The sequence below is a fragment of the Manis javanica genome, chromosome 3, assembly GCF_040802235.1.
Source record: "Manis javanica isolate MJ-LG chromosome 3, MJ_LKY, whole genome shotgun sequence".
Lineage (NCBI taxonomy): Eukaryota > Metazoa > Chordata > Mammalia > Pholidota > Manidae > Manis > Manis javanica.
The window spans coordinates 171327342-171353078 of record NC_133158.1 but is presented as its reverse complement, the minus strand read 5'-3'; the positions used below and the strand labels follow the sequence as shown (position 1 = coordinate 171353078).

At 48.3% G+C, this 25737-nt stretch overlaps 1 protein-coding gene across 4 annotated transcripts in view; it reads right to left on the bottom strand.

Annotated features, from left to right (window-relative positions):
- LOC118973275 (phakinin) overlaps positions 1 to 25737 on the bottom strand; it is a 58204-nt gene that overhangs the window by 13724 nt on the left and 18743 nt on the right. For all 4 annotated transcript variants that reach the window (XM_073232403.1, XM_073232402.1, XM_073232400.1 and 1 more), the window contains exons 2-4: positions 16033 to 16115; positions 10742 to 10898; positions 9583 to 9744 (exon numbers count right to left, since the gene is read on the bottom strand). In XM_073232403.1, coding sequence (XP_073088504.1) covers positions 9583 to 9744; positions 10742 to 10898; positions 16033 to 16115 — 402 coding nt within the window. The remainder of the gene's footprint in view (positions 1 to 9582; positions 9745 to 10741; positions 10899 to 16032; positions 16116 to 25737) is intronic.

Below are 25737 nucleotides of genomic sequence, written 5' to 3'. Positions count from 1 at the left end.
CCTGAGGATAGGAAGGTAGGACTGTGCTTAGGTGCTCCATGCAGTTGCTGGGAGGGGTAATGAGACTGAAATTCGTGGGTCCCCAGGGTTTCAAACCAGCATGAAATCTTGGCTCCACTGTGTGGGAGCCAGGCTGCCCATATCTGCACTCCATCTGTATTTCTGGGGCAGGAGACCATGTTGACATTTGGGATATGATAAACATTTTCAAATTTAAAAAATTTAAATTACATTTACATGTTATTGCATGTGAAGGATGGATAGGAGAGAAGAAAGCAGCATGTTTGTGGGTAAGTCAGGATGCAGTATTTGAGAGTCTTCAATGAAGGGGAAAGAGATACACCTACAAACGCAACGCACTTTGCTGATTAGCATGGCAGGTCCCCAGAAAACCCTTGGTGATGACCTGGAGTTGGAAGAAATGTTGCTTTGTAGGGTGAGGGGACAGTGAGAGTTTCGGAGGCATGGTACAGACAGTGACGATGCAGTTGTGTTCTTCGCAGGACATGTGTCCGGTGTGAGTGCTCAGGGAAATATGCATTCTGGGATGCAATGTACTCTCCTTTCCTGGGCAGTGGCTGTGTGGGTTTCAGCAAGCCCCTTGAGCTTTCTGGTTTTTGCAGCTGTGAGCAACAGCTCTGCCAGATCACAGCTAGGTGCCCTGCATAGAAGCTTCCAGAACTCACAGGCTCATCCTAACCTCATTATGTCACTATGGTGCGGGAGGGGAAAGCAGTGGGCTCCCTGGGGATCAAAGTCCCCCGTGTGTGTCACAGAGGAATCTTACCCCACAGGGAGGGCATGGAATCAGCTTTGGAGAGATCATGACAGAAGGCTGGCATAACTTTACGTCCCTCAAGACAAAGGCCTCCTAACCTCACATTCCAAGAGATGTCACCTGCCCATTCTAAAAACAGAAAATGAATCAAAAGAAGCCATTCCATGTGATCTGTCTGGGTCAGCCTAACAGTTAAGAGTGTTGGTTCTGGTGTCAGAAAGTATGATTTGAATCCCAATTCTGCCACTTGCTGTGTTCTTGGGTAAGTCACCTAACTTCTCTGTGCTTCAGTTTCCTCTTCTGTAAAATGGATCAAATGATGATACCTATCTCATATTAGGGAAGATTAAATTGCAGGCCTGTCAAGTGCTTAGAACACTGTCTGGCACTTGGTAAATGCCCAGTAAACACTTTGCTGGCACTCTCGTCTGCCATGTAAGAGAGTGCTCCTTCTATCCACTGGCTCCCTCCTGCGCCCAGCAAACCCCACCCTGGACGGTAGGTGCCTTGTGTTCAGGGACAACTTCTTACCTCTGCACTATTCCCACTGGGGACCTAACATGGCCTTTCACAGCTAAGACGTAACCAACATTTATTGAAGGTCTGCAATGTGTCTCAGGCACTTGCCAGGGACTACAGAAAAGGAGAATGTACCAGGAATGGAATTAAATCAAATTTTCTTTTTGTTAGGAGGGTTAGCTATCACTATTATAATGGTTGTAGGCCACTTTACAGTCACATGGTATCATAGACTTATTATTTAGCTAAGAATGGCTTTGACAGGTAGCACACACATCCGTGACCTGCCCCAGCCAGATGTAGGGTTTATATGGGAGAAGACCAGATGCCATCCAGCCTTCCCCTGAGACACAGGTTCTCCTTAGTGGGAATTCAAAAGAAGTACACGTCTCACTCTGTGAAATGCCAGCATGGCAGAGGAGCTTGCCTGGCTGGGCTGAGCCGAGGTCCTTGACTTTGCACATGAACTGCCTGGCTGCTGAAGCTGTCCTCTTTAGGGTGGAGGGCCAATTCCCAGCCTCGATGGAAGCCGCCCAGGAAAGCAGAGAGAAGCACACGGCTCTGTGGGCTTGCTCCCTCCTTGGTCATAAGTAAGCAAACCCTCCCAATGAAAGCAGCAGAAAGGCTCAGCAATGAGTGTGATTTTGAAGAGAAAAATACATTTTTCTTATTAAAGTAATTATTGGAGAAGTCTAAATGACAGTATTTTTGTTCTGGTTCATGGAAATCATCCCATTCCTAAAGAGACTCCTTCCTTTGCTTTGTCCCTTCTAGGAGGCTGCTAAGTGTTGAATAAGAACTACACTACCTTAATTTCTCAGAGACTTGGGTTGTTTGATCTTTGCAAATCTCTTATTTTAGAAGTAAGGTCCCTACACTTTTCATGGCAAAGAGCTACTGTTAAGGAACACCTAAGATAGCTTTGAGATCAGCAGACTCAGTTGGCCAGGAACAGGCATTCTTTGAAGCCTGGGGCTTTGGGTCCATAGCACCAAGAGCAGGGCTGGACCCCTGGTTTGGGCTTGACAAATGGAATCTGAATGGGGGAGGGAGTGCAGATTCCATGGCAGAAGGTGTGAGGAGGAGGGTGCAATGTTGGGTGACCTCCTATATAGGTCAGCACTCAAACACTGGTTGTAGGCCAATTTCTGGTTGCAGACACAATGCAGAAGATGAGGGTCTGAGATTGCCCTCTACAACATACATGGCAATGCTGGGTAGGTAAAAGAGGCAAAGGACACCAATCTCAATGAGGCAGTCTCCTGATTTTCCCCTGTAACGACCATCTGGTCTGCCCACGTGGCCCCCTGGCCACACGGCTCTATCATACAGCAACAGGAACCAGATCCCGGCTTTTTGGCTCCTGTAATAACCTGTCCTTATTGACTAATAGTATCTTTTGAAAGCTAGCTGTAACTACGGTGATTAAATAAAAAGACAAGTGACAAACCGGAAATGCAACTTATATCAGAGAGAGGACTAATTTCTCTAATGTACAAAGAGCACTTCACACCAGTAATAAAGAGTCCATGACCTCGTAGAAGTGGGCAAAGGTATGAACTGAGAGTACACAGAAAAGCAAAGATGGATGAAGTTCAGCATGTAAAAAGATGTTCCACCTTTCCCATACATGAGAAATGCAAAATGCAACTATGCTGAAAAACCATTTTTTAAAACATATTCACCTAATATTGGCAAAGATCACAAAGTGTGAGAACAGTAGTGCTGAGGATGTGGAGAAATGGACATGCTCAAACATTTCTGTTGAGAATGTAAGTTGTTTCAATCTTGACAGTGGGAAATTGGGAATACTCATCAAAATTGCCAATGCACATAATTTTTTGGTGCAGCAATTCCATGTCTATGAATTTATCCAACAGATACATTTCTAGATTGGGAAATGAGGGATATAGAAAGTGAGGGATCAGCCTAATTTATAATAGTAAGAGATTGGAAGTCACCTGAATATTCACCAGTAGGGCACAGGATAAATAATTCCTGGGATATCCATTAGCTAGAACAGGGCTTGGCAACTTTCTCTGAAAAGGGCCAGGTAGTAAATATTGTAGGCATAGCAGGCCATATGGTCTCTGTTGCAACTATTCAGCTCTGCTGGAGAACTGTAAATGCAACCATAGACAATGTGTAAACAAATGAGCATGGCTGTGTTCCAATAAAACTTTTTTTGCAAAAAAAACAGGCAGGGTCAGATTGGGCTTGTAGGACAGTTTGCTGCTCCCTTGTGCTTCAGTATCATGCAGCTAAAAAGTAGTATGTTCTGAATACTACTATCTGTGTAAAAATAGAGAGAAAATATATACATATTTTCTTGTACATGCATACAATGTTTCTGAAAGAACATGTAGGAAAGGGATAACATGGATTGTCCCCCACAGAAAAGAACTGGGTGGCTGGGACATGGGCTGGACGTCACTTGTCATTGTATATAATTTTGTACGTTTTGGATTTTGAACCGAGTGAGGGTATTCTACGTCAAAAATGCTTTTACAAAGTAAATAAGAAAAGCCCCTAAAGCAAGCTGGGCCCTTTTGCCAAGGCTGCTCTGGGACATACTACGCAGTGTGGAAATGGCTAGGTGACTCCCCTTCAGTGCTGCTCAAACACACTGGAATAACTGTGGCTTATTTCACTGAAGAGCCAGCAGGGATCATGTCACAGACAGAGGACTAGTTTCTCGCCACCACACAGGGACGCTGAGATTACAGGTGCCCTCAGGCGTTCTGCACTTTGTATTCTCCTTGACAGGAACTCTCCCCCTTGGCCATCAAGGCAATACCACATCAGGCCATCTTGCAGTCTATAAGCCAGTGACCTCAGCTGAGAAACAGAAATCCATTTTAATCCAATTTCATATATCCTAGAAAATATTGAGTCTTCTTGGTAACCCAGGTTATCCAACATTTTTCATCTCCTTATGGGTAGACCTAGACCTATGCTGTCTAGTATGGTAGCCACTCACCACATGTAGCTACAAGAATTAAATAAAATAAAAAATTCAGTTTCTCAGTTGTATGAGGCACATTTCAAGCACCCAATAACCTTGTGTGTCCAGTCGCCACCATCTCAGAATGCGGCCCAGATCACAGAACAGTTCCACCTCTGTGAGAGGGGACCACTCCAGCCGGTCTATACTGTCTCTTCCAGCTCTAAGGCTCCCCATAACTGGGAACCCTCACAGTTCACCTCGACCCGGTCACCTCTCTTCATGCCTAACCATCTCCACAATCTGTCATCCTGACTGTTTCAGGCCTGATGGTCACAGCTCAGACCATATTCCTGACCACAAATGCCTTAAACTGATTCGAGGGGAGTGTGGACCTCCTGGCAGGGCAGACAGCACCGGAGGGTCTCATTTGCTATGCAATGTCTGGCCCCTAGGGTCTAGAAAGCGGCTGAGTTCTCACTCATCAGTGCGTCCCGCCCACCCCACCAGTTTGTGCTGGTAACGGAATAAGCCTTTGGTTACTGCACACGTCACCAGGCGGCACTGACCAAAAGAGGCTTCTAGGGATGAGGGGGCAGAGGCCTCCTGGGGAAGGGAGGTCCACGGAGTGGGTGAGAAGGCAAGACTGAGCCTGCCCCCCTGGGAGAAGCCTGCGGGCCAGGTTTAGGGTGAGAGAGCGGAGTGCCCAGTCTGTGAACCCGGACAAGGAAGAGAGGACCTGGACTCCTCCCGAGAAGTCACGCTGCAGGCGGTGCTGTCCACCGAGCAGGTGAGATGAGACGGCAGGAGCCGGGGAGGCATGCAGTCTTAGTTCTCTGCCTCAATCGGAATTCTAGGATGGCATCCCTGGTCTCTGCCTCCAGTACTGTGCCCATGATTAGGCTGCATTATATGTCAAAGGTAAGGGGGTTCTGCAGATGTAATTAAGGTGCTAAATCAGTTAATTTCGGGTTGATCAAAAGGAAGAGTATCCTGGGTGGGCCTGATTTAATCAGGGCAAAGCCTTGAAAGGGCGGTGCTCTTCTGCTGGTCTTGGAAGAGGAAACCTCTATGTGGCAAACTGCCCATGGAGAGGAGCAGCCCACAGGGCGGAGGGCCTCAGCGTTGAACTGCAAGGAGCTCATTTCTGCCAACACGCTGAATGAGCTCAGAAGGTGAGAACAAAGCCCCAGCTGATACTGGGACTGCAGCCCAGTGAGGCCGTAAACAGAAGACCCGGTTAAGCTGTACCTGAACTCCCCACCACACAAACTGTGAGATAACCAGCATTTAAGCCACTAAGTTTGCAGTAAGTGGTCACAAAGCAATAGGAAATGAATATACCTTGCCACCTTGTGGGAGGGCCCCCAGTCCTGCCCATGGGCAAACTGAAGTGGGAAAGGTCCACCTTTGAACCCTAAGTGGCTCTGTTCAGAAACTTCGGAAGGCCTTCACCTGCAGGTGGCCCTGTTTCCAGCAGGATTGCACATTGTGAGGAAAAGGTTGGCTGGAAGAAATATGTGATTCTGTGTCTCATAAAGGATTGACACTGACTTGAAAGAGAATAACTACATAATATTCTTGAAAGGGTCCCAGAACACCAGTTTTGGTAACCCAGGACATCATTTTCCTACTAATGATAAAGGCGTTTTCAAACAGTGGCATCTGTGAAAGAAAAACTTAGTGGCAATAACCTGACTTCAGACTTGCCTCTCTGCTCCTGGCCTTCCCTCCCGGCGGCAGCGAACACATCTGTGAAATGGGGATAACAGTATAGCAATAGCTCCTGCTTTTGAGACTGCTGTGAGTGCTGAATGACAGAAAGGATGTCAAAGGTCCCCACCAGGGTTATCAGTTCCATTTTTGAATTTTACATCTTTTAGCCATGACGGATGCAGTGAATCAGTGCACCCACAAGTCCCACAGAAGTTTTAGAGAAGCAGGGTGCTGAGAGATCTTAATGCGGCCAAAGTCATGGTCGAGTGCTGCCTTCAGGACTCTCTTTTTTGTTTGTCACCTTGCAGAGTGGGACCATCTCAGCATTTGAATCCGAGGAAACAGGCAAATGAGAGGGCCCTGCAGTGCTCCCGGAGGCAGCCTTTGTCAGGCTGCTGGTGGTGGACAGGGGAATGTTCTCTGTGGCCCCCCAGGAGGTCTGCAGAGTGGAGTGGCCTGCCGGCTGAGGTTCCCGAAGCATCCCCAGTACCCTGAGTTGGGTAATCCTGACAAACGGAAAAGGAAAGGCCAGGCCTTCAGATCCTCCAGAAATTCCCTGACCAACAGGATCCCCCCAAACACTGAGTCATACAACTTGAGAAGCTCTGAAGACTGGACCACCAAGGATCCCGACATCTACAATGCCACGGGGAGGAGAACCTAGCCAGAACCTCTTTATAAGCCTTTATTGTCTAAAAACTTAGAGGAGTTGGCAGATTAGAGGGAGCTGATGTTATCTACCTTTATCCCTCAGTCCTTACATGTTAGTGCCCCAGCTTCCTTCCCACTGCCAGACCCTGCACCTCTTTGCCTGAGGGCTTTCTCTGGAGCCTTTGAAAGGTCACTCAGCTAGCAGATGGAAGAAGACTTCCCTCCTTTCCCATCCTGCATTCTGCAGGACCCCTGTGGGTGCGCGCTCCAGTCTCCCACGGTGGCTGCTGGTTGGAGAATGCCGTTCTTTTTTGGTTTCCTTCTCTGCTTCTCCCCTACTGGTATATTTTGGTCCCCCTCCCATGGCCAACATCCAAATAAACTACCTCCACTACAATATTTGTCTCAGGATCAGTTTCAAGGGAAACCTAAACAAAGACATAAATTAATCATGTCAATTAGTTTCCAGCCTTCCTGTGCTGAAAGGTAATTAAATACATGTTTGCACTCTCTCTGCAAAAGATTTCGAAAGCAGTGTGTGCTAAGCCATTTCCCATTTATGCTTTGCTGCCAAGAGACAATCAGAGGTGCTAGCAATGGGCAAATGTCAGGCCCCAGGGCATGACTGCAACTGACAAAACTATTTATTGGAGGACTTCTGGCTGTCAGTTCTGATCTCTGTTGATGATCAGAAGAATTCACTCTGCAAATATTTTCTGAACTCCACCTCTCTGCAAGAGGCCCAGGCAGCACTGGCCACACTAAAACAAGTACTGTTTTCGCTGAGATCGAGCTTGCTGATGACTCTATTAAAAAAACTTGAATGTGTTCAGAATTAATGCTTGAATTACTGTTGGGCTGGTGATTATTCTCAAGAGGGTGAGGTGTGAGTGACAATGACCAGGTTTTTTTCTTTTTCATACTATGCAGGATTTATTTCTGTTAATTGCAGTGCCCCTCCCTGCTTTCCCAAAGAAATAATCACTGCAGTGCAGAGTACATCCCAGGAGTGCTGGGGCAGAAACAAGTTTGAAAACTTCTGCGCAGCTGAAATTTTGCTCTGGGAACAGAGCCGAGGAGAAGTGACAGCGCCATGTGGACAAGAGGTCCCTGGACCGACCTCAGGACATCAGCTGCCCTCTCGGGGTCTCAGTTTTCCTCACCTCTCTTATGAGGGAATGGAACTAGATACTCTCTAGGGTCTTTAGTTATAAATACTCATGAGTCTCCTAAAAAAGAAGCAATGTACCCAAATCAAATCTATGGTTCGATTTCACTTTCACCTCTGCTATTTCCACCTCTCACGTGGTTGGAGGGGCCGGGGCTGCATTTTGTGGAATTTCCCAGTGAAATTTGCCACAAAAAGTGTTTGTACTGGTCTGGCCCAAGGAATTGAAGGTAAGAAAGAAAAGATGCTGTTGCAAACGGGTAGAGGATGGAGAAGCGAGGGAGGGAAAGATGTTTTCTGGGCTGGAGAACAATTGGGGGATTCAGAATTGGGGGGCACCCTGCTGGGTGGGTTCCTGTTGATATTTGGGGGCAGGGGATTGGGGGGCCCTGGAGCAGAATGAACAGATAAGTCCCTCCTGGTTTTCTCAGGGTAGCGCATTTATAAATGCCGGCGGCTCTCAACCAGGGCTGTGTATTAGAATCACCTGCAGAGCTGAAAAAAGTCCCTTTCTTCCTTCCGATTTAGCTGGTCTTGGAAGGGGCCACAGCATGAGCATTTTTTAAAGTGCTCTGAAATAATTCTGCTGAGCAGCCAGGAGGACTGAGACCTGCTGAGCAGTGACCCAGGGCGCAGGAACAGCGGGCCTGCCTCCTCTCAAACGGCTACCTTATTCTCACACTCCACCCTTTGCTTCCTCTTCTGCTCTTTCTGTCCTCTGCTTAAAAATCCCTCAATCACAATGTGTGGGGAATGGGGAAGGGAGGAACAAACCCTGTATGTTCTATTTTCTTGTTAAGTCCTTTATTGTTTTTGAGGCTTAATAAAATATGTTCTTCCTCCATGAATATACTTACAAAAAACTCAAGAAATACTCAAAAACAAGAAAGAGGGAATAACATTTCAACATGTCAAATAGGTCCCTCGATCAAAGACTATTGGCTCTTACCAATATATTTTAGTGTTTTCTTTCTAATCTTTTCTTCATACCCAGTTTCTTTCTTTGAATGCTTTGCCCCACTTACTCTATCTACTGGAGGTTGGCAGACTACAGCCCACAGGCCAAATCCTGTCCAGTTTCTGTATCTATAAATAAAGATTTATTGAAACAGAGCCACACTCATTTGCTACCTTTTGTCTATAATGCTCTAACACCACAGTGGCAGAGTTGAGTAGGTGCAACAGTGACCATCTAGCCCAGGAAGCCTAAATATTTATTACCTGGTCTTTTGCAGAAAGAGCTTTTGGCCCCTGGTATAGTCCATTCTGGTCTCTCTTTTTTCCCCCCAATTTACCTTATTGCCTCAGCATTTCTCATGTTGCTATAAATGCTTCATAAATATAATTTCTACTAACTGACTTATAATTCATTGCATGGTTAGGGTGTGGCTTAGTCTTTCTTCCCCAGGCTTCCCTCCCTTATAATGAATGCTTCTGTGAGTATATTTGGATGTGAACTTAATCAGCATTTGCAATTATTTCTTTAGGAGAGTGTTCAGATTATTCAGCTGGTGGGTGTGGGCATTTGTCATCAAGTCCCTTAGTCAAAAACATCATACTAGCTTGCACTGCCCAACAATACAGGAGAGAACCCACTTTTCCACATACTTGCCAGCATTGAGTATTACCATTTTAAACATTTTCTGCATTTTAGACAGGGAAACAAGCTATCATTTTAAACTGCATTTCTTTTAGGTCTAATGAGGTTGAAACCATGGCACTTTTTTTGCACACTGACTGCTTTTCGTCTTTGGCAGGCCTCCGTCTGCACGGTGCAGAGTGAAGGGTGCTGGTACTGCCTCTTACCTTGGTTTGGAGCAAGGCTCCTGCCTCTGCCCGGTTCTTTTCAACATCTCTCTCCCAGTGAATTCTGATCGTCTCAAGGATGTCTTCCAGACCAGTGCCAGTGGGGACACCCATTTGTTCCAGCTCAGACCCTACCAACTGTTTGTACAGCACTTTCACATCCTGAAAATGACAGTATACACCTCAGGTGAGTTCCACAGGAGAAAGAAGAGGCACAGGATTCTGGCCAGCAGAAGCCCAGCTTTGTGGGGGATACTTTTTCTTTTAATTCTGCTGCTGCTAAAGTCCCTGATCCTTTTCCCAGTCCAGCACAGGTGCCATACGCTCTCTCCCCAAGGATGCATTTGTTAGACTGGTCTTCCTGGCCCAGGTCCACCCAAAGTAAACAGCAAAATAAATAAATAAATGATGAAATAAAAACATGGAGTAAGCAACAGCAGCAAGATGAGCCTTAAGAATTTCATAAAGTTGGAAATATGCTAGAAGTGATTTAAATTTAATTTTGGAGTCTCTAAAGGATTCCTGTGGGACAGTGATGACAACCTACTCAGTTAAGAAGAGGAGGAAATGGGCTTATTGGTTCCTGGTTCCAGACATGAACATGGTCAGGTGGGCTTTGATTTTTCTTACTGAAAGCACATTAGAGCTCCAGTCGGACAGTGATGTGTGTTTAGATTCAGTGGTTCAGAATCAGTGCAGTTCTGGGGAAACAGGGCCGTGTCCCCATCGGAGGTCCCCTTTAGTACTGTCACTCAATGATCTGACCTAATTCTATTAATAAACAAGTGTAACCTGCAGCCTAGATCTGCTCTCAGGATTATTTTGTTTGTCCTATACAGTGTGGAATAAAAGATCTGAAATAGTGCGTCTCAGGTAGGGGAGGCCTCCTGCAATTCAGCACAGGGCCCGCCACTCCCCAGACCCACTGTCCCCCCGGGGGTACCAGTGTGGCCCCAAATCCATCTGAGTGTGAGACTCTTGGGGTAGCCTGACCCATTATGAGGATTTGAAGGTTTTTCACTGGCATTTCCCTGCTGCCCGGGACAAACGACCTGGAGAGGTCCAGATGAGCGGCCATCACTGACGCTGCAGAGCTTGGCCAGACAGGTGAGAGCCTCTGGTCCTGTAGCTGAAGCCCCGTCACCCCTGCCCCGCCTACCTCTTCATAGCTCCTTGACAGAAAGCCAAGCTCTTCTTTCAGGCTCTCTATTTGACTCTGCAGATCCATTTTTGTAAAATTTGCTTCATCGATGACTTTATACAGAGAGTTTATTTCCTCTTCCGCTGCCTTCCGAAATGGTTGCTCATTTTCATATCTGCAGATAAAGGAACTTAATCAGCAGAGCCAGGGAACCCAAAAGAAAAATTAATCAGATTATAATTGTTACTAACAGGCAATTATGTAATAGGCAACAAATGTTAAAAGTCACTGTTGCAACATCTTCGAGGGCACTGTTAATGCAATCGTTACATGCTGATTTATTAAAATGAAAGCAATTGCAGCCACTTCTGATAACCTTGATTAATGGGGTGCTAGCCCCATGGGGCACTGGAAGCACAGAGCTCTAGGGAAAGGGCCTCCAGGAGTTCAGACCCAGCACCACCCTTGTTCCAATTCGTCATCCTTTTCATCTGAGGATCCTTTCACAAACATTACTGAGAATGTCCTAAGTACCAGGCTACGTGCCGGTGACCCCAAAGAGCCCTTCCTTTGCTGCTCCCCAGAGAGCCTGTGTGAGATTCCAGGACTGTGGCTGTAAACCCCAGTGCCTTCAGGAGCCAAGTGAGGGAGGTAGACGGGGGACGAGGACCAGGTGTGGGTGGCAGGGAGAGCTGGGCATTGGAGCACATTCTCTCACGTTCACCTCCAGGGTGCCACCGCTCTGCTCCTCCGCTGTACTGCTCGCTGGGAGGTGTGTGCTGCTTCTCTTCAGCGGCTTCATATGTGAAATATCCAGAGTTTTAAAAACTTGCAATTTATGCAGTAACACACACTCATGCACAAGTGTACACACATGGACACAGGTCTGAAGCTGCTCACTCTGAGTTCTTCCAATCTCTGGTTTGCACAGGGTCGTCTTCCTAGAAACTATGCAACATCTTTGCCAGTTTCTCCCAGTGTCATTTCTTTCCTTCCATGGCCTTGCACCCACTGTACCACTCAGCTAAATTTTATGTTACCCTCATCGATCCATAGAAGGGAGAAATCTCACATCTCCCACTCCAGAAAGCATTTTAGGGTCTTGGAATTTTAGGGACTTTAGCCTGCAACTATTCAAATTCCTATCCAGTGACAATCCCTTGACGGCATTCTTGATAGGTGACCATGTAAACTCAGCTTGAATACTTCCAGTGATGGGGAACTCCTCATCTCTCAAGGCCACCATTCCATTTTTGGACAGCTCTAATTATTACAGATTTCTTCCTTTAAGAGCATTCATCTCCATTCCTCTAAGAGTCTGCATTCCACCCTCTGGAATACTCACAAGCCAGTCTAATCCCTTCCTTCCTGCAGTCCTGCAAATATTCAGAAGCTGTACCTTGTATCACTCTCCCATTCCCCTCCTACGCCTCCCCAGGCCTTTTGTTCCTCAGGTTAAACATGGCCAGTTCCTCCTTCCATTCTTCATATAAATTTGCTTCCATATCCCTCATCATCGAGGGGGCAGACATTGACCTTTCCATCTCTGTATGCGTTGCACCAGCCCCAGGCTTCAGATATATTTGTGAAAGATTAGAAATGCTCTAATTGTTTGCATCCTTCTTGAAACGTGATACAGAGAGCGGAATGCGAAACTCCAGATGCGTCTGGTCAGTGCAGAGCCCCGCGGGACCGCCTGCTCCTTTGTTTAAATCCTCCCATTTGCTCATCATGGGCCTGAGACGTGCTTCCTGAGTTTCTGTTAGTTTGTATGTTCCTTCATTTGATCTTGACCAGCTGTATGTACCGCCGACTCACATTAGGTCTCCTGTCAACTGGAATCCCTGAGCACTTTTCACAAGAGCTGCTTTCAGCCCAGTTTCCCTGTCCTCTCTGGCTGCAGCTGGTATTTGAACCCCAAAGCAGGGGTTCATGTTTAATCTCCTTCAGTTTCATTGTCCCATTGTTCCAATGTGCTGTGATCATTCTGAGTCCTGATTCTGTCGTTCTACTCTTCACAGCCCTTCTGACTTTGTATCTTTGGCCATCTTGCCACACCTGCTTTCATGCTCCTTACAGCAGTTAAAAAGAGTCAGGCAGGGAACCAAGATCACAGCCCTGTGGCCCATGGCCAGGGAGGGCCCTCAGCATTGGACTTTGAATCTGCACTCAGGGGATCATTGCTGAAGCATGTTTTTGTTCTCTATATGTAGGATTAAAATTTCCACCGAAATGTATTCTTTGTGAAGAATTGTGTTCTTACTAACATCTAGTCCCTTTGGAAAGAAGTCCTGTCCTTCCATTTTAAATGAAAACCTGACCATATCACCAGCATGGGCCCTGTTGGTCACAGCTGGAAAAGGCCCCTCGTGCCTCTGGAGTCCTGCTTTGCTCACGTTTCTAAGGAGTATGGACCCTTCCAGGAGGTGCTCCACTCAGCATCAGATTGCTCTCTGGCAGTCCTCTGAGGGTCTGACATAGCTCTGGGCTGCCCCTAAAGGTGTCTGTCAGCATTCAGCTCTACTGCTGGGCCCTCTCCCTCCCACCTCCATCCTTCAGTCTTCATTAGGCATTTGCTCGCAGCACCGTAACCCTCTCGTCCAGACCTGCGGGTCACTCCGGCTCACCTTCAGGGGCATCCCACAGTTTCTGCTTTGGTTGCTCCACCATCAACTCAACCCAGCTTGCTCAAAACCAAATTCATTACCTATTCCTGAAGTTAAGACAAGCTTTCCCTCCCCAATTCTGTAGTTCAGTCAAAAGAACTATAAGTTTTCTAAATTATCCATGCTGAAAATCTACAACTTACCTCTGCCTTCTCTTTTCAGGCTGTATATGTAGGTAACTGTCAAATCTTGCCAATTATTTCTTCAACCCATCCCACAAGTCTGCCCACTGCTGCCATCTCAAGCAGGCTCTGAGCTATAACAATACTCCAGCTGTCTTCCTGAAGCAGTATTGCCCCCAGGGCACCATCCTCCACCACACGGGAGTCCTTCTTCTCGGAAGCTTTAAATGTCGTCCTCTGGCTCCTCGATGATCTGCTCTCACCTTATTTTCCAACCACTGCTCCCAGTACAGACCCTGGCCCTCCAGCGGTGCTTCTCTCCCCCTGCTGCTCATTCGCGCTGCCTCTCCTCTCCACCAATGCAAAGCGCCCTTTAACGCTAACTGGTCAGTGAGCCACTGCTAAACCCCTCTGTGGTTCTCCTCTGCTTTTAGATCTTCAAGCTTTTTGGTGTGGCTGACGTGGTCCTCCAGGATTGGGTCCTTCCTGGTTTGCCAGCTGCATGGGTTGTCCCTCCTCATTCCCCACATATGCCCGTTACAATGAACTCCTTGGAATTCAATTAACTCACCACGCTTTCTCATGACCTCTTGCTTTTCACACACTCTCCCCGTTGCTTGGAAAGGTCTCCCTCCTTTATTTGCCCGGTCAGCTCCTAGTTAGGTCCCAAATCAGGCATCAGTGCTCGGTCAACCTTCCCAGGCAGGACTTCATGTCCCAGCCTCACCTCTGCTCATGTCAGACACGGCACAACCTCACTGAAATGCTCTTGTCTGAGCACTCCTCTGACTTTGCCTCTGGAGTATGAGCTCCTCGAGGTCCGACCCACTTCATTTCCAGCACCTGCCGGGAGGCCCAGCAGATATTCAAACATCTGTTTGTCTCATTCGTTCATTCATTGTTTCAACAAATATTTGTTGAGCTTCTGCCTTGTGCCTGGCAGGTACTGTTACAGGTGCTGCTGATACAATGGGGAGCACAGCAGACCCAGCCCCTGCTTTCAGGAGTTTACATTCTCCTCACTTGAATGGCTGGATGAAGGCATATATGTATGAGTGAATATGTAGCAAATGAATGAGTAAAAGAAATTATAGTTAAGTCCTCTTTTAATTTCATACTTCAGTTCAACATACAATTTAGGACAAACGGTTTTGTCTACTGGCATGTAGCTTTAATTGCCCAGTAAGCTGTCAGTGGCTGGATGGTGGCTTTGTGCTCCTGTGACCTTGCTATCACAGTCCTGGTCAAGACAGCAGGCCTGGCTGGTTGACTGTCTCCCTGATTCCAGAAAGGCTACTAATGGAGATCCTTTGAGCAGGTGGAGAAGCTTGGTTTTAAAGAAAGGACATGACTCAGTGTCTGAAGAGATAGATGGTGGTGATTCTCCGTTTCATCACAACATTCTTCTTACCCTCAGATAAGAAGGACATTGAATCATGGTCTTCCCCAAAGACTCCCAACTACATGCCTTTCCTCTTTGTAGCAATTTAGGAGTGTTCCCTTGAATAACAATCTCATCACCTGTCCAAATTGCCCAACATGCAGGACGCCTTTCCCACAGAATATTCTCAAAATCGCTGCTCCTTCATAAAAGGGTCATCTTCATTTTGATTCTCCATTTGATCAGTGTTGCACAAAACTCACTTGCCTTCATGATTTTGTGAGATGCATATCTCCTGTATCATTATTTACTTTACACTGTTCCTTAAATTTATCTACTTAAAAAGGACATCTTAAGTCAATAAATCTTAAAAGCTTTTATATTAAATAAAATTTAAATTGCTACCATACATATAGTGGAAAAAAAGTTTCATGGATCATAAATAAAAAATGACTATAAAAATAAATACATAACTATTAAAAATAAAATATTCATCCTTATACCACTTAAAATAATCTTCATCAGCCATATACACACCATATTTTAGGAAACACTCTATTAGACTTCAAAGAGGTTGTTCTCCAGGCTGGTGAGCTTTCTAAATACTGAGTACTGCGCCCCACACACTGGGACTCTGGTTTAATGAGTCACCGGGCTCGCGCTGGCCTTTTTAAATGCCCAGGTAATTCTGATATGCAGCCATGACTGAGAAGCACTGCTGTAAACCAGTAGCTCTCGGAGTGTAGCCCCACGACCAGGAGGATTAGTATCATCAGGAATTTGTTAGAAACATAAAATTTGGGCCCCACCCAGACTTACTGAATCAAAAGCTCTTGGAGGGGGTGGGTGGCCACAGCAGTCTGTTTCCGACAAGACATCCAGGTGATTCTAAAGCACACTAGATTTTGAGAGCCCCTGTTCTGAGTGACACTGGCAAAAATCTCTGAGCCCTGGGGCCTCGTTTGTGTCTACAGGAAGGTCTGAGCCGGGCCATCTTGGCTTAGGATTCTCTGGGGCCTCTCCTGTTCCCCTTGGCTCCCCACGTGGCTGGGGGCAAGTGCTGCAGAGGCCAGAGCGGCATTCCTGGTTGCCCAGGAGGCTGGGGATGCAGAGGGACTGTCACTTTGCTGTAGACGTTACCTTTCTTTAAAGTCTTCTGCGCCCGCCTGGATAGCCTCTGTCCGCAGCATGAGCCGGGCGTTTTCCAAGACTGCCTCGCCCACCTAGGAGAGTCACACACACCAAGGGACACAAGGTCACTGCAGGGTCTTCCCTCACTTCCCGCGGACTCTGCTGGGCTCAGAGGCCCTGGGGGAACGTAAAGCCAGTGAGTTTCCAGATCTTTACTGGCTAGGAGGGGGACTTCCAGCGTGAGAGGCCAGAGACAGGAGTGGGACGAGGAAGAACTGGGAGGGGAGGGCACTGAGGCTGCTGCTCCCCAGGGGCCCCGGGGCCGGGCGGGAGCAGACGGAAGACCAGGTGTTCCAGTTCAGGGACGTGGGACAGCGCGAGATGACCCCACTTCACCCAGAGGGAGCACTGCCCTCACACACAGCTGGGGCGCAGCCCAGCCCTGGGCTCCTCGGCCTCCCCACTGCAGCCCCTTCTCACTGCTGGCGTGGCTCCTCCCCAGGACAGCGTCTGTTCCTTGCTGTGTCTACCCAAGGCCTGGCATGTGGCAGACACTTGGTCAATACTCGCTTAATGAACACGGGTGCGGATGGATGGTGGGACCACCGGTGAGCAGTTGTCAGCCTTCCCCTGTGCCAGGCCTGGGGATCATCTCCCAGAAGCCCCACGGAAGGGTGCTTTAAAGTGCACCTGGGATTTTGGTTTTATTCAGATATGGTGAGGCCAAAGATCAGGAGATGACTGACATGGAAAAGATCCTTCGTTACCCACAGCTCCCAAAGAGGGGGGGGGGCAGCCACACCAGGCAGGCCACGTGGGGAAGCACCCGGGTCAGCCAGGAAGCAAAAGGGGCAAGACAAAAGTGTGGGTAAGAGCATCGACTGAGCTTCTCACGAGAACGGACGGATCTGCAGGGTAAGGGGCTGGTCAGGTTTAGGGTTGGATAGTTGAGTCATTTCAGCCATTTCTCGACTATAGGGGTGGCCCCTGGCCACCTAGGATGACTTGGGGCAGAGGAATATTCCCTACTGGAGAGTCAGGGCAGAGAGGAGGCAGGTGGGGGTTGTTCTCAAAGCCAGCCCCTCCGCTCGCCGGCGCGGGCAGGTACGCGGGCGGCTCTGAGATCCGGCCTCCTCGCCCACGGCGTGAAGATGGCGCTGCCCCCTCCGTCCTGGGCTGGTGGGGACGGTCACACCAGCCGCCCAGGGGGCATCAGCAAGGGCCGGCGCGGAGCGCGTCTTCCTCGGTGGTGGCCCGGCCGGCACTGTCATCTGTCCTGGCGCAGCAGCGGCCCCCTGCGGGCTGGGTGAGCCCGGGGTGCCTCCGGCCCTGTTCCCGCCCCGCTTCCTCTGGCGGCGCAGGCGGTTACACGAGCACCGCCGTCACGGGGCTGGATTTCTTTTTCTTTCAGCTTTTCCTCCACAGTTAATTTGAAAAGTCCGTGTCACTGGTGCTGTGATGGGGATCTTCTCCCTTCCTACTCATCCTCACTGGGGGCGTGGTTGTTAAAATAAAGAGCTGGAGGTGGCATGTGAGAGATTTGACCATCACGGTTTTTAAAAAATGTGAAGGACAGCTGCATTTTAAAAAGGGGTTTCATTTGGACCCAGGGTACAGTTAGTGTCTTATTTGCAGTTAAAGACTCTGGCGTCCCAGCAGCCAGGGCTGCAGGCGTGGGAGGAGCGGGGTGGGGTGGGGAACAGGTGCACAGTCCCCGGAAGCCCTTCCCGCTCGTGTGACTGTAAGGTTTGGGATGGACGCTCGGCATGACTCACTTCCAGCCATAAATGAACAGAAGTCGCGATCTGTCTCCCAAACCCGACGGGTCCCGCCTCCCCACCGCGACGGTGGCGGCTATGCCGCCCGGGCCGCCAGCACCTTCGTCGCGGGAGACGCACTTTCCTCCCGTGGCTTCCGTGACACCGAATTTCTCAGGATTGGGCCTTGGGACCTGATTTTTGAATCCCTAAACGATCCGATCTGTGTTCGTGGGTTTAAACACGTGCTGAGGACAGCCCCATTCACCTCTCCAGCCCGGGACTTTCCTCTCCAGGCCTGCCTACTGCTCTCTCCTTGACATCTTCTCTACTGGTTGCTTCTCAGACATCTCAAACTTAACATGACCCCCAGGGGGATTTTAGATTTTTGCCCTTAAATTCCACCCCATTTTCCCCTTGTCACAGACCACCAACATCCACCCAGAAACCCAGAAACCTGGAAGCCTTGACATCTCACTTCCCCTCACCCCACATCTAATCCAACACCAAATCTGGGTGATTCGACCCCCCACAGCGTATCTCAAACCCGGCTACTTCCCTGCATTTCTGGCGTGTTGCTGTTATGCTGTCCTAGACTCTGCAGCATCTGTTCTTCCCTCTAATCCTTTCTGCATCCTGCTTCCAGAATGATCTTCCTAAACCCTTAGAATCAGATCATGTTGCTCTGATTAAATCAAACACCTAGAGGTGTTTCTCAGACTAACATCCAGACCTCTGACAGTGGCCTTCAAGGCCCTGTGTGCTTGTCAATCCTCCCACTGTGCCCAGGGCTCCCGCTCTGCTGGCCTCTGGTCCTTCTGGCCCACAGCGGCCTCTCTCCCGACCCGAGGCCTTCACATGCGCTGACTCCTCTGCCCGGACTGCTCCTTCCCTCCTCTTGGCATGGAGGCTCCCCCGTCCCCATCGCTTCAACCAAGGCCGAAACTCCCTTCACTCTGCCCTTCTCTGCCTTGGTAGCTTTTTGAAAAACACTTACCTCAGGTTGTAGTTATTATCAATTATTTTTTATTGGTTTATTAGTTACTACCTCTCATTTACCACCAGAATATAAACTCCATTTGGTCAGGCGCCTTTCTGTTCTGCTTTGGGTCCATCCTAGCACAGTGTCTGCAGCAGAAGGTGTCCGCTGGAAGAAGGAGCCCAGCAAGAGCGCTACCTCCTCAAGGAGACCCAAGGCAGGGAGGCCTGGCTCCCACCTGGGGGGGCTACCTTCCTGCCTGGGTCTGATGTGACTTGACCTTCAGCAGCTCCCTGTCCTTCAGCTCCCAAATCAAAACACTGTTAAGTCCTCATCGATGTGCCATCCTCCATTCCTGCTCCATTCTCCATCCTTGGCTCAAGCCCTAATCACCTCCTTTCTGGTTTAACCTGCTGATTGTTACCTGGGGATGTAAAATATGATGCCTGAGCACAGTGAGTTAAGACTGTATCTGTGAGTGGAGTTAAGAAACACATCATAAAGTAATAGAGATGTTGAACCATCTCCAAGATAGTTCCTCCCTGAGCAGTCAAAGCCACTGGGAATCCAGTGACAATCAGCAACACCCAAGGGCGAAGGGTGGCTCTTCAGAAGGACAGGATAATGGGCACTTCTGAGTCTATATTGCAAATAAACCTGGTCTCATGCTCAAACTGTACTCTGGCCAAAGAAAGCATGTCTGTAGAAGGGTCAGGTGAGAATGGAGTGAGAAGCCAGAATTGTGAGTGGTGTTAGCCACCATTTTGAGGCAATCCGGAACACTCCGCTCCCTGGAGGTGGCCCTCACTCTTGACAAGGACAGAGTTCCTTAGGCCTGAACTTCCCTGGAAGCGTTTCCATGCACTCCAGTGCCAGGTTCTAGGCTCACCTTGCAGCCTGCAACTAGCTACCCCAGAGATAAAAGGGCTGTCTTTGGAGATTCGGCACCAGTGCTGGCCACTTAATGTTTAATCACCCCTGTATAATAGTATGTAGTCCTGTGTTTACGTCAGGAGGATTTCTTTGTGGTGAGCCAACCCTTCAGGGCCTGATTTTCTACAGATGCCCTAATAAAACCTGAGGTTTGAGCACCAGGCACATGAAGATACAGTGAAGCTCTAGGCAGCCGCCTGAGCTCCCTCTGTGACCTCTCTGTCTCTCTTTTTCTAGATTTGGAGCAACTGCTTTCCAACCTGCCATCCCCCTTTCTACAGGAATGAACTTGCGAAGGTGCAAATTTGAACTCACATTTTATTCAAGGGTGTGCTCTTGATTAAACCCTCGCCATCTGGGCCTTGCTCTTCGCACTAGCTTTCTCTCTTCTTCAAACCCTGCTACGAACTCAGCTGTTTCTCTGAACAGGCTCAGCTCTTCCCAGCTTGCAGACCTGGACTCATGCAGCTACCCCTGCATGTCAGTACCTAACCATGCCACCCAGTCGCCATGCGCTCCTTCTTTGCCGGGTAATCTCCTATTCATCCTTGGAAGCCCAGCTGAGTCTGCAGTGGGCACCCTCTGTACCCCCGAGACCCTTGTGGGTACCTCTGCCACTGCAGGCATTTTATTGCAATCTTTTCTGTCCCCCACCCCGACTGAGCCAAGTGTCCCCGGGACAGGGACAGTCTCTCATCTCTGCCTCCTCAGCACACAGCTTCGTGTCTGGTGCACAGGCACCCAATCAGTGAGTAGGTGAACACAGAACTGAGTGGATGAAGGAGGCTAGAAGAAGGCTAGCCGAGGAGAGCAAAGTAAGGCCGACATATAAGGCAGGACACGGATGTGCGGACCTAAGCGTAAAGTGCCCAGGAGGCAGATCTCAAAATTTAGAGCCAAACGTCATGAAACCCCAAAGAGAAGCAACCGAACAAATCAGCCCAAGTGTTTTTAAAGCCTTTACTATGTTTTATGCCTTGATAAGCCCTTCACAGTCACGCTCTTGTTTAATCCCTACACTTGATGCAAATGGTTGTACAAAATGGGTACATATTAGCTCTTCCCATTACACAAATGAGGAAACTGGGACCCAGAGAGTTAACCTGCGCCCAGTACTAAGGGGCACAGCTGAATTTATTTATTTCATATATATATTTAATTTTTTTAGTGGAAGAAAATGCTTTAATATATTATATTAATTGAAAAATGAAATTATTCACATTTGTACAAATGCAGCCATAAACTAATTTTTAAAAAAATTTTAGAAAAGATGAAGGCAACAGTACTTAGGGCCCCCAGAGGGGCGCAGCTGAATTTAATCTGTACCTGTCTGACTTCACAGCCCAACCTCATTTTTGCCATTAAAAAAAAAAAGTAGGTTTTACTATGGGAAATTTCAACTATATAAAACTATACATAGAGTTAGGGAGGGACGAGAATGATGACACCCCGTCTCCCCACCTCATCAGTCGAGGTTTCCCTGCTCCTCCTCTTCCTGTGTCCTGTTCCCCGTCGGCTTCAGCTTTTCTCTTGTCCAGAGCTTGTCCCATATTTGTACAAATTTCTTGATTGCTTGGGTTATCAGCCACAGACATTATTTGTTGACTTCCCAACCAATAAATGAAGATTTAGCTCACTCACTCTCCACCTCCCTTTCCCTTCATTTATTGGCTATCTTGGTAGCTTTGAGTCATAAAGCTCTATTTCTCACTGTATCAATTATGGACAATTTCTTTGTCACACACTCTCTCGCTCATAATCACAGATGTTTTATATTCTGAGGTCAAAGGGGAAGACCAAAAACCAGTATAATTATAAAACTACGGATTGTTGTATAAAATATAGACCCTCTCTGCTAAGAATTACGGTGTAGGTGCCCCTGACTGTCAGAAGTTATATGCTGACTGCCAAATTGTTGTATTTCTCAGCTGCGCACCCTCAGGCCTGCAAAATACTGTCAGCTGTTCGAGTGTCTTTCACAGGGCTAGCTTCTCCAGAGAGGGCCTGCAAAAGCCACATGCAACCATCTTGCCTTACCACCCTGCTTGGACCATGCCTCTAATATTAAGTAGCTCCATTTCTTCTCCTGTAAAATGGGGCAGCTTTAACATGATAGTACCAGGCACACAGTAATCCCTTAACAGATGTTTGTTAAATGAATAAATGATAGATGATTGAAGAACCAACGGGGAGTAACAGTGAGAATTCATAAGCAGTGAGCTGGCAAACCTTTGGGATGGAGCATATGAAGAAAGAGAGCTCTCACACCCTTCATGCGCTCTTCTGGGAGGGTGGATGTGTGTAGCCACTGTGGGGAGTGATTTTCCAATGCTGCATAAATGCTGATGTGGCCCACAGTCAATTCCACTCCTAGGTACTGACCTAGAGCAGGTCAGCAACTTTTTCTGTATGGGGCCAGACAGGAAGTATTTTAGGCTTTGTGGGCTGACAGTTTGGTGGCAACTACACCACCCTGCCCTTGTAGGATGAGAGCAGCAGTATGTGATTAGGATGCGCATGGGTGTGACTGCATTCCAGTCAAGCTTTATTCACAAATAGGGGGCCTGCCTGTATTTGCCTACCTCTGACCTATACAGAAACTCTCCCATGTGACCTGAGCAGGTTTATGCCCTCTCCTGTTTTTGATAGAGAAAATTGGAAGCAACCTACATCCATCAACAGAAAAATTCATAACCTATGGCATATACACAATGAAACGCTATATATAGCAACATGGAGAAATCTCTAAAACAAATAAGGACTGAAGAAAGCAAGTTGCAGAAGGAAATAGTATGTGATGGTCGATTTTAGGTGTCACCTAAGCTGAGCCATGGTGCCCACATATTTAGTGAAACATTATTCTAGATGTTTCTGTGAGGGTGCTTTTGGATGAAATTAACATTTAAATTAATGGACTTTGAGTAGAATGGATTGTCTTCCATAAGGTGATTGAGCCTCATTCCATACTGTCACAAAGCAATCAGTTTCAAGCCTTCATAGAAGACAGGAAAGAGGAAGGAGGATTCTGCCAGTAGAAGGTCTTTGGATTTAAATGGGGCAATGGCTCTTCCTGGGTCTCCACCTGGCTGACACCTCCGTCCTGGACTTCCAGCCCCTTGACCCTGGGAGCCAATTCCTTAAAATAAATCCTCATCCCCACCCCCCTTGTCTAAACATCCTATTGGTTCTGTTTCCCTGGAGAACACTGAATAATGTACAGCATAATATAATTTAATGTAAAGCTTAAAATTATGCAAAATAATCCTGTAAAGGGCTTGTATACATATATAGTAAAATTGGAACAACATTGGTGAGAATGCCAAGTGCCAGATACAGAATGGTGGTGGCCTCTGGGGGAGGGAATGGAATCAGAATAGAGAGTGAATGGGCTTTCAATATAAGTCTTTGATTTCACATTAAAAAAAAGAAAATGTCTGCAGGAAATAACATTAAGACTGACAATTGTGGGTGTGGGGTACCTCTCTACATATGTTGGGGATATTTCATGATTAAGAAGAAAAACATGAGCTAAGGTAAAATAACGGGGAAAAGCAAAGGAGCGCAGTGCTGGGAATGCTGCGGGCCTGCCCGCAACCAGAGCGGGCTGGTGGGAGAGGTTGGCCCCCAAAAACCGCGGACAGCAGGCGGGGTCGCGGAGCTGGGGTCGGTCGTGTGCACTCAGTGCCCACGGCTCGGGCTCTCTGAGCCCCAGTTTGTGTTCACGGGAAGGGGGTGCTGCAGAAATGGTTCTCCCAACTGCCCTCTGACAAGAATTGTTTCCTGGGCTCCGACCAATGTCAGAAGACAATGCTCACTGGGGACTTGCCGAGGCTTTGTAGGGAAACGGAAGTTCCACGGCCAGGATCCTCACCTGATACCCACTGTGCACATGCCGTGAGGTAATACTTAGCCCACTGCGCGGGCTCATGGTCGCATACCTGTTGGCAACAGGCCATTACTGCCCGTATTACTGTAAGAAGAGTTCTGCCCCGTGCTAAGGGCAGAGGGGAGCAGAGGCTGAGCCAGGGGCGGGGACAGAGGTGGAGGGGTGTCTAGGGCCTCAAAACTACTGCAGTGAGAATAAAGCACGGTATGAGCCCCTTTTTATCCACAATGTTCCGTTGCTGTTACTGGGTCTCGCTACATCTGTAGTAACCTTGCCTAGAGCTGGGAACCTCCTCGGCCGGCCTGGAGCTACAGGCTTAAACTGAATTGCAAATGCCTCCTTCCTATTTCAGGGGTGGCAGCCGGCACTCCCCCAGATTCCCTTGGATTTCTTTTTTTGACCACGTTTGTGTGCCCCCTGGTTCCCCAGCTTGTCCCTTCCCGGTCAGCACTGCGTCCTTTGGAGCAGTGTCCTGGGGCTACCTGCACACACTTTTCAGTTCCCTGGACTAGCCTGTCAGGAACGATCGCTGGGGTGAGGGTAGGGAACCAGCTCCCTTGCTTGGGGTCAGGGCACCTCTAGGTTGGAGCTTTGCCTCCTCAGACCCCCAAAGAGGTCACACTGAAGCTGGAAGATGGCCTGAGGTGGTCCTCTTGCTGGCCCCTCCCTCACAGGTTCCCCCTGGACGCGTCACCACTATAGTGCACCTGCTCAAGAAACCAGACCCGGGCCCTGCTCTTGGGACTCCATCTAAACCAAGTCCTCTTCTCGGCCTCGTGCTCTTCATCCCGGAAGCCGTCTGGGCTCCAGGTGCTTTGAGGCTCAGTCTGTCCACAGTGGAGCTGAGCACACAGGCTCTGGAATTTAACCACCCAAAGTGAAAATTTCGTCTCTACCACTTCCTAGCTGTGTGACCTTGGGAAAAGTTCTTTAACTGCTGTCTGCCTCAGTTTCCTCATCTTTAAAAAAGGGGTCATAAATGTATGGGCCTCATATGGTGGTTGTGAGGTTAAATGAGTTAAAATATGCAAGAACCTCAGAATGAATTCTGGCACACAGTACGTGTTCAATAAATGTTAGCTTTGTTAATCTCCTGTGGAACCTAGTGGGCCCTTACAGGCAATCAGGGAATGAATATGCTTTCCTCCGGGCCTGGGTATGCAGACCCAGGCTGATGAAATGAAGGGAACGAATCTCTGTTATGTGGACACACAACCTCAGTTCATCAGGATGGGACAGGGGCACACTTCAGTGGACTGGCAGGGTGGGTGTGGCTAATACCTACTGAAGGAATTACAGAGGATGCCCACTCTTCCTGTGTTCAAGGCTCCACGTCATTCTCCACTGGGGCCTGGCTGAGGGGCCAGGGAGGTGGTTCTGGGAATGAGATTTGAACGGAGAGGGAAATAGGGCAGGGCAGAGAAACACTCACGAGTCTTGTGTGAACACCATCAAGGAAAAGAGAGAATTCCGAGTATTAGACTTGGAATGGGAAAGTGAAGTTCCACTCCTGGTTTTGATTAGACATGGAATTTCTCATCTCTGAGTCTCCATTTCCCCATCTGTAAAAATGGGGTAATAACACTGGTGTGTTTACTCCACAGGGTGGCTGTGAGCTTCTCAGGAGACCAGTAGAGAGATGCTGGGTGCTGTGGGCTGTAAGGCACCGGAGGCCTGTCTGCAGCGCCAAGGTCAAGGGCGTTAGGGGACACTGCAAATGCACAGGGCCGATTATCCCTGTAAACCCCTTGGACGGGTGCTGTCGTGGAGACCCACAGTAGGTCACTAGGTCCACCACAGTTGGGGCTTTTCTCCAGATGAAATAGGTGACTTAAACTAGGAGTCACATTATCTGGAAGGTTCCTTCTCTGAAACACCAGTGTCATGCTCAGCATGGCATGATCCTCTCCTCAGGAGAGGCACGTGGGAAATGAGCCTCTTTGAAGAGAATGCAAATTCATGCCTTCAGTTTCGTGCTCGGTCCAGGGCACGTCCTCATGGAGGGAACAGAATGCCAGCACCATTTGAATGGCATTTCTTTCTCTCCCCCACACTTGCTCAAGGTGCACGCCCATGTGAGACTAGGGTTGCAGAGCAGAAAGTGGGGAGTGAAGGGCTGCCCCCACACAGGAGGACATGGCCTCTGCAGAGGTCTCTGT